Source organism: Rhinatrema bivittatum, chromosome 19, assembly GCF_901001135.1.
Source record: "Rhinatrema bivittatum chromosome 19, aRhiBiv1.1, whole genome shotgun sequence".
Taxonomy (NCBI): Eukaryota; Metazoa; Chordata; class Amphibia; order Gymnophiona; family Rhinatrematidae; genus Rhinatrema; species Rhinatrema bivittatum.
The window spans coordinates 5725384-5740177 of NC_042633.1; the positions used below are offsets into that span (position 1 = coordinate 5725384).

A 14794-nucleotide genomic window follows, 5' to 3' on the forward strand; every position below is an offset into this window, starting at 1 on the left:
CTAACTAGGAGGTAGAAGTGAGAATGGACCAGGAGGTGAAATGCAGAAGAGGCAATCCCTTGCTCTTAGGGAATGATACTGGGGAAATGAAAATTGTTTCTACAATGCTGTTGTCCAAAGAACCTGCACTAGTAGGACAGTTATGCAGAATCTGGAGGGAAAGTCAAAGTGTGAGTAGAATGGGAAGTTATATTTGATCCCCTTTAGATGTGAATTTTGTTATGGGTATGTTACAGAGAGAATCCGATTGTTTAAACAGGGTTGAGACCGAGGTATAATATAAACAGAATTGTAGAATTCAGAATGAACCTTAAGGTTGGTCCATAGTAAAAATAGAAAATAAAGTTTTTCCTTTGGAAGTTTTATGTCTGCTACACTTATTTAGCCCTTACTGGGTGAGGCATAGGCTCAGAGTTCATGAAGGGGAATTGATCAGTATCCTTCCTGTCCATGCAAGCTGTTGAATATTAAGGTCCACTTCACCATTTGCAGGACAAAACGCCAGAACCCAACATACAAATTTGGAAGGGAAGACCCTCAATCGAGATGGAAACCCCTTTGAAACAGAAGGTGATATTATATGTTCTTACTTTACAGCACATTTCTTGCACCCCCTCCGATGTAAGGAATTTTCCTATGGAAATGAGCTTGCCATCCATACTAAAGGCTACACGTGCCAGCTCTGTGGCTGCTCAATCACCCAAAACAAAAGAGAGCAATTTGCCTCCTTTGAGATCTCTTCCATGGCCCTTCTTCCCTCAGCTGCCATGATACCTGGAGACTGAAAAGGTGATGTGAGAAGCAGATCCAATGGCAGAGATACTCAGGCAGCCATAGCACTCATGGAGCTGGCATCTAAGCAAAAGGTAATTGGGTCCCCAACTGGCTCCATTGATGTTTGACAGGTTGATAAAATCATGTCTTTAACTCATTGCCTAAGAAAACAAATACTATGAGGCCATACATTTAAAGGGAGTAAGACCAAAACTGGATAGGTCTGATCAACAGAGAGTAAATAAGCAGATCAATATTCTAATGTCCCAACTCTTCATATGATTCATAAATAGTAAAGGCCGAATTTTCAAACGGTCGTGCACATAAAAATCGGGACTTGCACGCTTGGCTGGCCCGCGTGCATTTTCAAAAGGGCCCAGCCACGCACATAAGTCCCGATACATGCACAAGTGCCAGGCCCTGAAAAAGGGACAGGCTGGAGAGCATTGTCTCGGTGAGGAGGGGTGGGACAGGGTGGGACAGAGGCTGGCTGGGACAGCGGCCATTAGCTGCTGTCCCGGGAAAGCACGTGCCGGCAGCCAGCTGGTGCGCACAAACTACTTCTGATCAGGAGGAGCAGTAAGTCGAAAAAAAAAATTTCGGGTAGGTAGGTAGGGGTTAGGGGTTGGGCTGGAGAGGGGAAAGGGAAGGAAAGTTAGGAAGGGGGGTAGGGAAATTTCCTCCGCGGACTGGGAGGGAACTGGGGAAGGCCCGATTGTGTCACCACACGTAATTTACTGAATTTCACCCCCCCTGCGCGAGCCGCCCGCACATGCACGCGCATGTTATAAAATCGACACGTCCATGTGCACATGCCGGGAACCACATGCACATGGAAGAGTGTTCCTTTTAAAATCTACCCAAATTGTTTAATCTGTATTTTTGCATGTATGTACTGAATGTAAATATGTTTGCATTGTATGAGAAGTGAAATGTAACTGCAGCAAAATTCACAAATTATTTTGGTTATTATAGGATTACTTGGTTTTCCTTTATGAAAATATTGCTATTATCATTTCTAAGACACTTCAGTCATTGCATATTTTGTCAGGTACTTCTTATTGTTTCTATCAGGCCTCAGCAGAATGATATAGCATTTGGGGATAAAGATGCAGCCCAGAAGTCCAGCGCCAGAAGCCTGGATAGCAAATATCTCCACCACCACCATGTACTTGCCCCTGGTGCTCAGGTACGTTGGGATGAAGGACACCCAAACACTGCAGAACACCAGCATGCTGAAGGTGATGTACTTGGCCTCATTGAAGCTGTCAGGCAGATTTCTTGCTAGGAAAGCCACAATGAAGCTGACACCAGCCAGAAGTCCCAGATAACCCAGAACACAGTAAAAAGCAATTATTGACCCTTCATTACATTCAATTAGAATTGCTCCAGTTTCTGAATGCATATTAAGATATGGGAATGGGGGAGCAGTGCCCAACCAGGAAAGACACAGAACAGTCTGAATAAGGGAAAAGGAAAGGACAATAGAGTTTGAGACCCTGGAACCCATCCATTTCCGGAGCTTGCTTCCAGGCTTGGTGGCTTGGAAGGCCATGACCACTGTGATGGTTTTTGCCAGGATGGAGGAGAGAGAGATGGAGAAAGTGATCCCAAAGACAGTCTGTCGGAGAATGCAGGTTATGTCCTTAGGATGTCCAATGAATATGAATGAGCAGAGGAAACAGAGCATGAGGCAAACAAGGAGAATGTAGCTGAGTTCCCGGTTGTTGGCTTTCACTATGGGAGTGTCTCGGTAATTAATGAAGATTCCCAGAATAGCACCAGTGATGAGAAAAAAGAAAATGCTAATGACAGTCAACGCTATCCCCAAAGGCTCCTCATAGGACAGGAAGGTTATCACTTTTGGGATGCAGGCATCTCTCTTCTCATTGGGCCACTGATCCTCTGGGCACTTCCAACAGGTGTCCATGTCTGAGAAGAAAGAATATTGCTTCAGTATCTCATAGAATGCATTAGGTTTAGAGCAGTTTGAAACCAAGCTTTCCATATTTATGGATAATTTTTCTCCGTAGCATTGCCTGTACCAGAATGTGCAGTGTTGTAGTATCTTAATGAGGAATCTTGGGATATAATATTTTCATGTTCATCAGTCATGGCTGATAGACATTTATTTCTCAGAGGATTTTTTTAATCCATTTCACTACATTAAAACTTAGAAGAGCATTGGAAAGATATACATTCAATAAATAAATAAAAATAAATATTGGAAGGATTGGCAGAGTTGCCTGCTTACCTCAGCCATTTGCCCACATATATTTTTTTATTTGTCCAGTTTCTAGATATGAGCAACCCACTCACATACCTGGTGCTGGGCAGGGAAGAGGAAAAGCTTAATTCTATATGCATGAAGAGCTAAGATACAGTATATGAATAGAAAGAACTCTTAGGGGTAGATTTTAAAAAATTGCGCGATCGCGAACAAAAGTACGCTGGATTTTATAAGATACACGCATAGCCGCGCGTATCTTATAAAATCCGGGGTCGGCGTGCGCAAGGGGGTGCACATTTGTGCAACCTGCGCGCGCCGAGCCCAGCGCGCGCTGCCTGTTCCCTCCGAGGCCGCTCCGAAATCAGAGCGGCCTCGGAGGGAACTTTCCTTCTCCCTCCTCCCACCTTCCCCTCCCTTCCCCTACCTAACCCACCCCCCCGGCCCTATCTAAACCCCCCCCTACCTTTGCGCGCGCCGGTCGGCAGCCCCGCTCCGTGTTCCAGTCCCTGGGGCTGGTCTGGAGGCTGCGACCATGCCCCCGGAACACCCCCGGGCCGAAACCACGCCCACATCGCCGCCCCCGAAACGCCGCGACATGCGCGGCGCCACCCCCAAAACGCGGCGTCACTCCGGCCACACCCCGCCACGCCCCTTTTAGAAAGCCCCGGGACTTACGCGCGTCCCGGGGCTTTACGCGCGCCAGCGGCCTATGCAAAATAGGTGCGCCGGCGCGCGAGTGCCCTGCGCGCGTAAATCCGGAAGGATTTACGCGCACAGGGCTTTTAAAATCCGCCCCATAGACTTTAGCTGTGAAAATGTCCTCTTGATCAGGACTAAGCTGGCATATTGTTCCTTGTCAGATAGAGGAAGTGTTTAAAGCCATGGATCCACTCATAGCCCACAACTTTCACTGGCTTTTTCTGTTATGAAACAAAAACCAGGAATAACAGTCCTGTATCTCTGCTTTAGCTGCCAGCCCTTTATTATCTTCCTTGTTGCTGCTAAGATATTCACTGAGGTATGGTTCTTGTCCATCACCTGGGTGTGCAGAGCAGCCCTCCTGTACCCTGCTGCTCTGTCCATGCTTGAGCTGCTGTCTGCCCCTGCCTCAGACACAGAAAAAGCAGCGAGGGCCTACTGAGCTGCGATGATAACATGGGGGAAACAGTGCGTGGAATAGGAAGTAAGAGAGATAGAGAAAAGGAACGAGAGGTTTAATAAAATTAGGCAGGAAAGAGAAGGGTAGGAGGAGCTAAACATAAAAGGGGGGGTTAACGGTCAGGTTCAAATTTGGGTAATTTGATAGGGTAGAGAGGGTGAAGTAGGTTAGGAAGGCAGCAGAAGCAGAAAGCGGCGAGTGGGAGAGGAAGCTAACCAGCTTGTTGTCCCACGGCCAGTGATTCCGTGGTAAAAATGCGGAAAGGTGGAGATAAAGGAGGCAGAGGGGGCAGAGGAGGCCCCAGTAGAGCGCTCGGAAAAAAGCAGGGTTGAGGTGCAGCGGTCGGAGCCTTACTGCATAGGGAGGAGCTGGAAGGTGAGGCCATACAACCGCCCCCGGTAGTGGGAGTCAATTCGGGCCTGAGTCTAGCTGCGGAGTCAGGAGAGAGCGGCTCAGAAGCGGAAAGTAGCGATGAGAGGATGGATAGGGAGGAAGAGGCCCCCTCGAGCGCCACGGGGCAGTTAGAGTTATCACTGTATGCGTTGGGCTCAGACGTGGAATCGCCATACAAGCGGGCGATAGTGGAGGGTAGGCAGGTTGGGGCGGCGAGCAGCAAGACACGGCGGGAGATAGTCGAATATGTTGCAGCAGTGGGGCTGACTCCAGGGGGGCCAAAGTGGCACTCGAATGGAGGCGTTAAGGGGAGAGGAGATACGGAGGCGGATGGAGCATGCCAATATCGCCGATCCGGAAGGAGGGGACTCACCAGTTCTGGACCGCGACATCGGATACCCGGGTTGGATGAAGAGCGACTGGATCATGCGAGAAGGAGAAGAGAAGGAGTCGAGGTGCGGCAGAGGATGGCAGTCGGGAGCACAGAGGAAGTGAGCGAGACGGAGAGCACGAGGTCCAAATGTGCGGTGAGTGCAGCAGGAGGCCCACAGAGCGTGCGCGCGAGGTTGGTGTGCGCCTTGAGGGCATGGGAGCGAGAGCGAAGGAATACCCAGTGGGAAAAAGAGGTTTTGGGGAGGGATCAAGGGGAATGGCAGCATGCCAGCGAACTCACGGCAGGGGCAGGGAGTGAGGTGGGCAAGTTGGCAAGATGAAGGGAAGGGTAGGGAAACGTTCCCACAAGCGCAGCAGACAGGGGACATGATGCGCGTGCGATGTGCAGCTAGAGATGAGCGGATGGGTGCTGCGGTCAGTATGTTTATTGTTTCAGATGAAGAGGAGCAGATCGATTCAGGGACCTCGCAGAGAGCAAAGCGGAGAAGCAGGCAGGCCGAAGGGGCCTATGGAGCTGGGACGGCATGCGACGGGACCAAGGCACCGAGTCCCAGAGGAGGAGATGTTACCATGGGGCCTAGACAAGGAGAAGGTAAAGAGCACACAAGTAAGGCAAGTAAAAGGCAGAAAAGGAAGGGTAAGAGAGCAAGGTCAACATCAGATAGTTCGAGTACTGACAGTAGCTCAGAATCAGAGTCTGAGTCTGCGTCCAGCAAGGATAGTCGGGTATTCCGGCGCAGAGAGGTTGGGCCATCCCAGGACATGGGACACCCCGCGTTGGCATCGCTCACGGAACTGTGGGAGTGCCCAGTAAGTTGAAGAGAAGAATAAGAAAAAGGAGATATGTTAATATCTTTCAATTGCTTGAAGGTAGAAGGGGTGGAAAAGGTAGGAAGAAGAAGGGTAACAAGAAAAGGAGAGCTATGGAGCCTGGTCTCAAGGTGGCCAAGAATATAGTGAATTGGGTGAGGGGGTTTTTTCCGTCTAGCCAGTGTAGTGGGTCATTATCAACCAGATTTGCATGGGGCACTGTTGTCATACGGTGACAGCATTTTAGGAGCGTTTAAAGATTATGAAGGTTGGGCGAGACTCAACTATGATGAGAAATTCAGGGAAAAAATGGCGGGCAACAGGTTTATGTCTGGGGGCACTCAGGACATTAACCTGTGGCTGACCCAAATGACCAACAAGGGGGGAAGGCAAGGGAAGGAAGCCAGCGGGGGGAGGGCTGGCCCGGAGGCAGGGACAGAAGGACAGAGTAGCTCTGTAGGAGGAGATAAGCATATAGTCAAAGGAGGGTCAGCGAATAAAGATAGCAAAGGTACGGATTCACAGAAAGACGTATGCTGGCAGTATAATAGAGCCACCTGCTTATTTCCGGACTGTAAGTTTAGAAACGCATGTGGGACTTGTAACGGTGCCCATCCAAGCACGAAATGTTTACAGGGTTCTTCCAAAGTGCAGTAGACAAGTGCGAACTAAAAAATAAAAATGCCGGGAGGTTTTTCTTGTGGAGAGTCCTCTCCCTGTGAGAGGTTGTGGCCGGGACTGAGACCGAGGCTTGCAGCCCTACCCGGGCTGAAACCGGAGGAACTACAGCTGGGTGATTTCCCTGACGCTCCGCCCCCCCTGTGAGGTCATCGTTGGGGGACGGAACTTGGCTCCCATAAGAGGGCAGAAGCTGCGGTGCTGAGCTGGAGGTTTTTCTTGTGGAGAGTCCTCTCCCTGTGAGAGGTTGTGGCCGGGACTGAGACCGAGGCTTGCAGCCCTACCCGGGCTGAAACCGGAGGAACTACAGCTGGGTGATTTCCCTGACGCTCCGCCCCCCCTGTGAGGTCATCGTTGGGGGACGGAACTTGGCTCCCATAAGAGGGCAGAAGCTGCGGTGCTGAGCTGGAGGTTTTTCTTGTGGAGAGTCCTCTCCCTGTGAGAGGTTGTGGCCGGGACTGAGACCGAGGCTTGCAGCCCTACCCGGGCTGAAACCGGAGGAACTACAGCTGGGTGATTTCCCTGACGCTCCGCCCCCCCTGTGAGGTCATCGTTGGGGGACGGAACTTGGCTCACATAAGAGGGCAGAAGCTACGGCGCACAGCCGTCGGCGCGCAGCCTAAGCCGCGCGCCCCTCCAGCGAATTTTTTCCTTGCTATATCAAACCTTTTATGGGCAGAAAGAGGAAAGTTAAAGTTTGGACCTCATCTCCGGGACTGCCTGTGAGGGGACCTATGGACTCCCACATAGTAAGAGGGGTGAGACAAAATAGTTCAAGGATAATTCCTGATATTTCCTTTTCATCGGGATCCCCTGAAGTTCCTGAGGCTCAAAGGCCATTGCAGATGACTCAACCAGGTATGGACTCAGTATCACCTACACACCAAGGTTTCATTGGACTGAATGATTCAGTAAATATAAATAAAGATGTTGTTCCCTTCTTTAATGTAAAAGTAGGGCAACATTTGGATTCGAGACCGCAGGGTGCGACTAACGAACCAACTGTTCCCCAGAATATTACCTTAAATGATGTGTGGGTAGCTGTAGATAAACTCCAGAAGATTATATTTGATTCTATAGAGCAGAATAGAATAACCACTTCTGAAATTAAAAATGTTTTGGAAGGACACAGTAATCGTTTAGTATATGTTGAAGAACAAACAAAGGTTATGTCCTCCCAGATAGAAATTCTTAAAGAGGTAAATAACTCCTCAATAAAAGATGGTATAGTTATCCACCGTCAGATGGAAACTTTGGAAAATCAAAGTCGGAGTAGAAATTTAAGGTTTTTGAATTTTCCAGAAACTAGACTAATTTCTGCCATTGAGTTACTTAAAAAGTATTTCTCTGAAGTTTTGTCTATAGTAACATTAGATGAGACTAGTATATCTAAAATATACTATGTCCCTAAGACAAGGATAAGGACTCAAGAGGGTCAGGAGGATATGGATGTTGTCCAAAAATCTCCTAATTTGACTTCATTTTTAGAAGCCTCCCAGGATGATATATCCTTAAGATCGACCTTATTAGTGACTTTTTGTAGGGAGAGAGATAAAAACTTAGTTATGCAAAAATATTTTGAAAATAAAGAATTAAATTTTTGTGGACAACGCATCCAAATTTTTCCAGACGTTGCTAGAGCAACTCAAATAAGACGTAAGCAATTCTTGACACTTAAGCCTAGAGTGTTAGCCTTAGGTGCATTATTTTATTTAAAATTTCCTTGTAAGTGCTCAGTAACGTACCAAAAGAATAAATTTATCTTTCAAGATCCTCCCCACTTGGAGTCATTTTTGCTTGATAAAGAACAAGTGTTGAGAAATGTATCTGCAACAAATTGATATACTCTCCTGCTGTAAGAATTTAATTACAGATTTACTATGAGAATATTATTTGTATAAGACCTCCCATAATGTGGACTATATACTGAGGTATAAATAATACTATGTTAGGCAATGTTAAGTTCTTTATGTTTTATATTATACAGAAGTATTTTCCTGTATTTTTTACAATGTAACAATTGTTGAAAAATTCAATAAAATGTAAATAAAAAAAATAAATAAATAAAAAATAAAAATGCCAAAGGTACAGGGGGTAGGGTAGGTGCGGGGTAGATTGGGGGGGGGGGGATGGACAGGGTGGGCAGAGATGGAGGCAGTAAAAAAAAAAAAAAAATTCCAAACAGGATATAAGGGGCAGGGAGGTGACAGACCAAGGAAGGGTGGGTAGAGCAGGGGTTACAGGTTTCCTAAGTTAGGCAGGCCATGGTTCATACTTTCCTTCTAGGTAAGGTTGGAAGAGTTCACGGAGAACAGGAGGATTCTTAGTGATGACTTGCAGACATGAAGAAAGAGAGTTAATACAAATCTCTGTCGCCCCTAACACGTGGAAGAGCTATGCCAGAGGCAACGAGGCTGTGTCAGCTTATTTGCGGGACATGGCTTTGCAAAGAGGACCGGCGACAGATGATTTATTAGTGGGATTTGTGTTAAAAGCAAGAAGGGAAGGGGTTTCAGGGGCACGGTTGCCGCACAATTAGCGGGATATGCCTTTTTTCAGAAGATAGCAGGCGGGGGGACTCCGACGAGCAGTTTTCGTTTACGGAGAGTGTTGAGAGAATGGAAAAGAGGCTCAAGGGAGCAGGTGGATAAAAGGTTGCCTATTAGATATGAAGATTTAAGGGAATTTTCACTGCGTTTACCTCAAGTTTGTTGGTCCGAATTTGAAGTTGCGTTGTTCCGAGTAGCTTTTTCATGGGCTTTTTTCGGGGCCATGCGGGTTAGTGAGCTAATAGCCAAATCTCGTTACAGTATGGAGAGACAAGGTATGGATGTCAGTTGCGTACGGGTGGGTCAAGAAAGTATCACATTGCTGGTACGGAAATCCAAGACGGATCAAACAGGGAAGGGGACCTTTATACGATTAGTGAAAGCGGAGGATTGGGTAGTATGCCCAGTACGCACAGCCAGATTTTACTTACAAGTGCGTCCGATCACGGGTGGGCCTTTTTTGGTGCATGCGGACGGATCAGCGCTCACACAATATCAGTTTTCTAGGGTGCTGAGGTACGTAGCGCAGACGGCAGGCAGGGATCACAGATGTTACAGTTCGCATTCGTTTCGGATTGGCTTGGCTACTTCAGCGGCGGAAGCGGGCGTGGACGAGGAGGAGATTCAAAGGATAGGTAGGTGGAAGTCGAAGGCAATTAAGGGTTATATTAGGCAACAAAGCAAAGGCAAGTAGACAGGTGACCGAAGGGGAATATAAGGGTGAGGTTAAGAGGGAGGCGGGTGGCGGGGATGGGTGCGAGAGAATTTGTTAATTATTGGTCTTCTTATTTCAGAGAGCAGGGGATGCATGTACGGGCTTGGATGTGCCTGGATCGTGGGCCATTCATATATTCATAGAGCGCAATGGCGGGCCTTGAAACGTCCATATGGAGAACATCTGGAATTGGAACGGAAAGGCTGGAAGTTAGCTTGGTTCAGTCAGAGAGGAATGCGATGGGACGATCTGAGATCCTTCATACAAGACCGAATTGACATGTGGGGGGCCCCGAACATACTAGTGATACATTTAGGGGGGCAACGATATTGGATCAAGGACGTGCCGAGCACTGCTCACATGTATCAAAAAAGACCTGGCATAATTAATGATTAGATGGCCCCAGATTCGAATTGGGTGGTCAGATATAATAATTCGTTTAAAAAATAAAGAGGAACTGATATGGAATTCGGGGGTAAAGAAACTGAACCGTCAAATGGGAAAATGGATGGGTTGGGAAGGGGGGTTTTGGATAAGGCATCCGTGGTCATGGCAGTGCGAGGTGGGTCTCTTTAGTGGAGACGGCATACATTTGTCGGAGGTCGGCATGGACTTATTTAATAACATGTTACAGGAGGGTCTCGAAAAAGAAATTGCGAAATGGTAAAGGGTTTAGTGGAACGAGAGGAAGTTAGGCCGCAGTGGGGGAAACATACCGACTAGGTCGGTAGTTTTGTGGCGGTAAACCCGAGCCCAGTTCATGTTTACTGTTAAAAGGGGTGTTGGGTTAGGGCAAAGGGGGGGGGTGCCCCGTGTAGTTGGGGGGGCTGCTACACGGGAGGATCGCAGAACCGTGAGGCCAGGGTTCGCGGTCGAGCTTGCTCTCGCTGGTACGAGGCAGAGCAGGTAGGGAAAAGGGGGGAGGGGGTGGCTCCACCATTAGGGTTTAAGGTGGTGGAGAAACGGGGCATAGATGGGGGGGGGGGGAAGGAAAAAGTGGGGGATGCAAAAGGGGTTATTGTTCTTGTTATCATTAGGGCTCGGGTTATGTTGGTAATAAACTGCGGCCAATTTAAAAGCCAAACAGTGTTGAGTTTTTATTGGGGTACATGGGGGGGCAGATAACCGAGCACAAGTGTTTCATCCCTATGGTACTGCCACAAGTGTGCAGTCAAGGAAAGATATGCACATGTAGCCTTCTGTCTATTCCAGATGCTGCTAGTGAAATGGGTGATTCCCCTCTCCTCCTTGGCCATCTGTTCCTGCATGCTCACATGGCACTGAGTGTACAAGCTGGGTATAATATACCTACTCAATGATGTATGGGAGAATATGTTATAATTAGTGGATAACAGCAGAGAGAGTGTCATGTCTGTGTGTGTCTATGTACGTATGAGAGAGAGAGCATGTCTGTGTGTGTTTGAGAAAGCATGTCTATGTGTGTGTATGTATGAGAGAGAGGGTATGTTGTGTATGAATGAGAGAGAAAGCATGTCTATGTGTGTGTATGTATGAGAGAGAGCATGTCTGTGTATGTTTGAGAAAGCATATTTGTGTATGTGCATATATAAGAGAGAAAGCATTTGTGTATGTGTGTGTGTGTGTGTGTGTGTGTATGAGATAAAGGACTCGTCTCTGTGTGTATGTATGAGAGAGAGCATGTCTGTGTATTTATGAGAGAGTATGTCCGTGTGTGTGTGTATGAGAGAAAGCATGTATGTATGTCAGAGAGAGCATGATTGTGTGTATGTGTCAGTGAGCAGGCATGTATGTACATATGACAGAGAGAGGATAATGTTTGTGAGCAACAGCCCCTCTCCTCTCCCCCTGCTAATCCACAACCTCAAGGCATCTGGAATTCAAAAGATCACAGGTATAGACAGCAGGGAATTTTTAATCTTTATTCATTTTAATTATTGTATGCTGTTTTTAAAGAGTTTATTGGTATTTTGAAAATGTGTATGACTTTTAAATTATTAGTATGGTCTTATTCTATTGAAAATGTATCATTCTTGATTTTATTGTTTGTTTAATGATGAATGGTTATGTTTCTGTTTTACCATTGTTGCACTGCATTCAGTCTGGCTTCTTGTGGTTTCCAGCTCAGAGTTTTCTACATGTTTCTATTTAAGGTTTATGGTGTCTTTATGCTGTATTGGGTGAAGGTCTGTCTGTGTTCTACATGTATGACTGAAGTGAGATATTCTGCTGGTTTGCAGTTTCTGTGTAGGAAGCTATAGAAGCCCAGCTTGTTCTATTTTCCTAAAAGGAGGTGTATATGTGTTTTAGAGGCTAGTATAATTTGCAGTGTTGCATTTTAATAGGTAGAGTTATTACTGTCTGAGTGCTGGCAGTTGGTCTGTTTTGGTGTGGGAGGCTAACTGAAGGCCAAGCCCACAGCCAACAAATATTAAAATAGGCCTAATACCAATTACAAGTCTCCTTTTTACTTTTTTCGGCAGGGTTTTCTGGTTGCCACCACAGGACTGCATGTAAATATAATATACATGTTGTAAGTGATATTTTTACCTCAGAAGATTGTACTTTGAATGTCCTTTTCATGTAAAAATATTATACATGCATACTTTTTAATTGTGTGTGGGAAGGGTGTGACCCGGGAGGGCTTGACAGGGTGTACGTTTTGCCTAATACCTGTGTCCCAGCCCTGCCCCCCACCCAAACTTCTCCACCACTATAGACCGTTCTATCTCTTCTGATTGTAAGAAGCCCTCACATGATTCCACTGAATAAGAACTTGCTTGCAAGATCTGCTGCAGACCTTTCTCAGGCGGCATCAGGGAGGAGCGCTAAGAATATATATTTTTTTTTTTAATTTATTAATTTCAAAATATATCCACAAAGAATAGACTTTGCTACAAAGCACTCCCCCACCCAAGTTAAAGAGTGATTTTTTTCACATGGGGGAAACCAGGGCACAAGCAGCGTCAAGCAAGATATAGGTAACTCTTGAAGAACATGTGCTACCGGCTGCCACTGTTTTCTCTTTAGTTAGGAGTCAGTGGAGGGTGGCATTGGCACTGACAGTGGTGGGGAAAGGGAAAAGATTATAGTAGGAGTGGAGCAGTCAAAATATTCTTAGCGCGGGGGAGAGGAGCTAAGATGGCGGTCTAACGCCAGCATTGCTCTGCTCGGCGCCTCACCTACACTTTGTTTCCGCGATAAAAATAACTCCAAAAGGAAGGGTAAAGTTAAAATCTTTCCCTCGGATCCCCCTGCCTTCTCCGGGCAACAGACAATCACGCAATGCACCTAAAGTTCAAATCTCAGTGACTGAGATTTGAACTTTAGGTGCCTTTACAGAAGGAAGAAAAGCTTTTCCTCTCCCTCTGTCATTGTTACCTCAGTATCTTCCAATCCCAGTGCCATGATGGAAACTAGACGCAGTTGTCACTAGCAGTGTCCACTGCAGTGAGCACTGTCTAGTGCTTATTGCAAGTGGTTTGTCTTTTTACAAGTACTGCAGTGTTAGCATGAGTACTTCTCTTTTCACTACTCTCTCACACACTGAAATAAGGAAAAAAAATATTCCTAGAATACATCTTTGTATCCATTAGACCCCAATCTAAGGGGGGGGGGGAAGGCAATAAGGAGAATACAGGAAACAAATATATGAAATAACATAGCATAACACCGCTACATATATGAAGTTTCTGTCAGAACATTAATCCCAACAGATGGTATCAGCTTCCTTGACTCAATGAACTTTTTTAGTTGTTCCAGGGCAATAAAAACAAAATTATCTCCCCTGAACTTGACCAGGCATTTACACGGATATCTTAGAAAAAAAAGACGTCCCTAGGGCCAGGGTTTCCTGCTTCAAGGCTAAGAAACCCTTCCTTCTTTCTTGAGTAATCTTGGAGAAGTCCGGGAAGACTCTCACTAATTGTCCCATAAATAAGATTAGATTTCTTGAAGTATTTCTTCATGACTGTGCTTAAATCACTATCAGTCAGAAAAGTAACCAATACATAGAAACATAGAAACATAGAAAATGACGGCAGAAGACCAATCGGTCCATCCAGTCTGCCCAGCAAGCTTTACACTTCTTTTTTCACACACTTATCTGTTTCTCTTGGCTCTTAGTAACCTTAGGTTCTATTTCCCTTTCACCCCCACCATTAATGCAGAGAGCAGTGATGGAGCTGCCTCCAAGTGAAATATTAAGTTTGATTAGTTGGGTAAGCGGCAGCATAGCTCTCTGCCGTTGAAGCAGAGAGCAATGCTGGATATGCGTGAAGTATTAGTTTTTCTTCTCCCCTGTCGTTGTAGCAGAGAGCTATGCTGGATATGCATTGAAAGTGAAGTATGCCTTGAAGGTCACATTAACTATCATCTAATATTGAAATGCCTAATAATTGGTAATTGAATAAGCCTAATAATTGGTAATACCTATAGCCCATGAACCCATCCCTGTTTTTTTATTGTTTTTTTTTTCTTTTTTTTAATTTAGAGATGGCAGCCCTCCATCCTTCCACTCCGTGAAGGTGGAACACCAACCACTGGCCACTGGCATCCCGCTCCGTGAATGCCTCTGTGGCTACTGCCACTCCGTGCAGTGTTTTGCTGCCTCCTCTTTATACGCTTCCTCTAGACCTGATGGATCCACAGTGTTTATCCCACGCCCCTTTGAAGTCCTTCGCAGTTTTGGACTTCACCACTTCCTCCGGAAGGGCATTCCAGGCATCCACCACTCCCTCCTTGGAGCCTCAGCTCGTGACCTCTGATTCTGCTGAATTTTTTCTGACGGAAAATGTTTGTCGTTGTCTTTGGATCGTTAAAGTTTTTCAAGTATCTGAAAGTCTGAATCATATCACCCCTGCTCCTCCTTTCCTCCAGGGTGTACATATTTAGATTCTTCAATCTCTCCTCGTATGACATCCGATGAAGACCCTCCACCTTTCTGGTCGCCCTTCTCTGCACCGCTTCAATCTTGTCTCTGTCTCTTTGTAGATACGGTCTCCAGAACTGAACACAGTACTCCAGGTGAGGCCTCACCAAGGACCTGTACAAGGGGATAATCACTTCCCTTTTCTTACTCGATATTCCTCTCTCTATGCAGCCTAGCATTCTTC

The 14794-nt window shown here is 46.3% G+C and overlaps 1 protein-coding gene across 1 annotated transcript in view; it reads right to left on the reverse strand.

Annotated features, from left to right (window-relative positions):
• Nucleotides 1-1792: 1792 nt before the first annotated feature.
• Nucleotides 1793-14794, reverse strand: part of LOC115081094 (vomeronasal type-2 receptor 26-like) — a 94426-nt gene continuing 81424 nt past the window's right edge. The window contains exon 6 of the mRNA XM_029585605.1: nucleotides 1793-2706. Within this exon, the coding sequence (XP_029441465.1) occupies nucleotides 1793-2706 (914 nt within the window). The remainder of the gene's footprint in view (nucleotides 2707-14794) is intronic.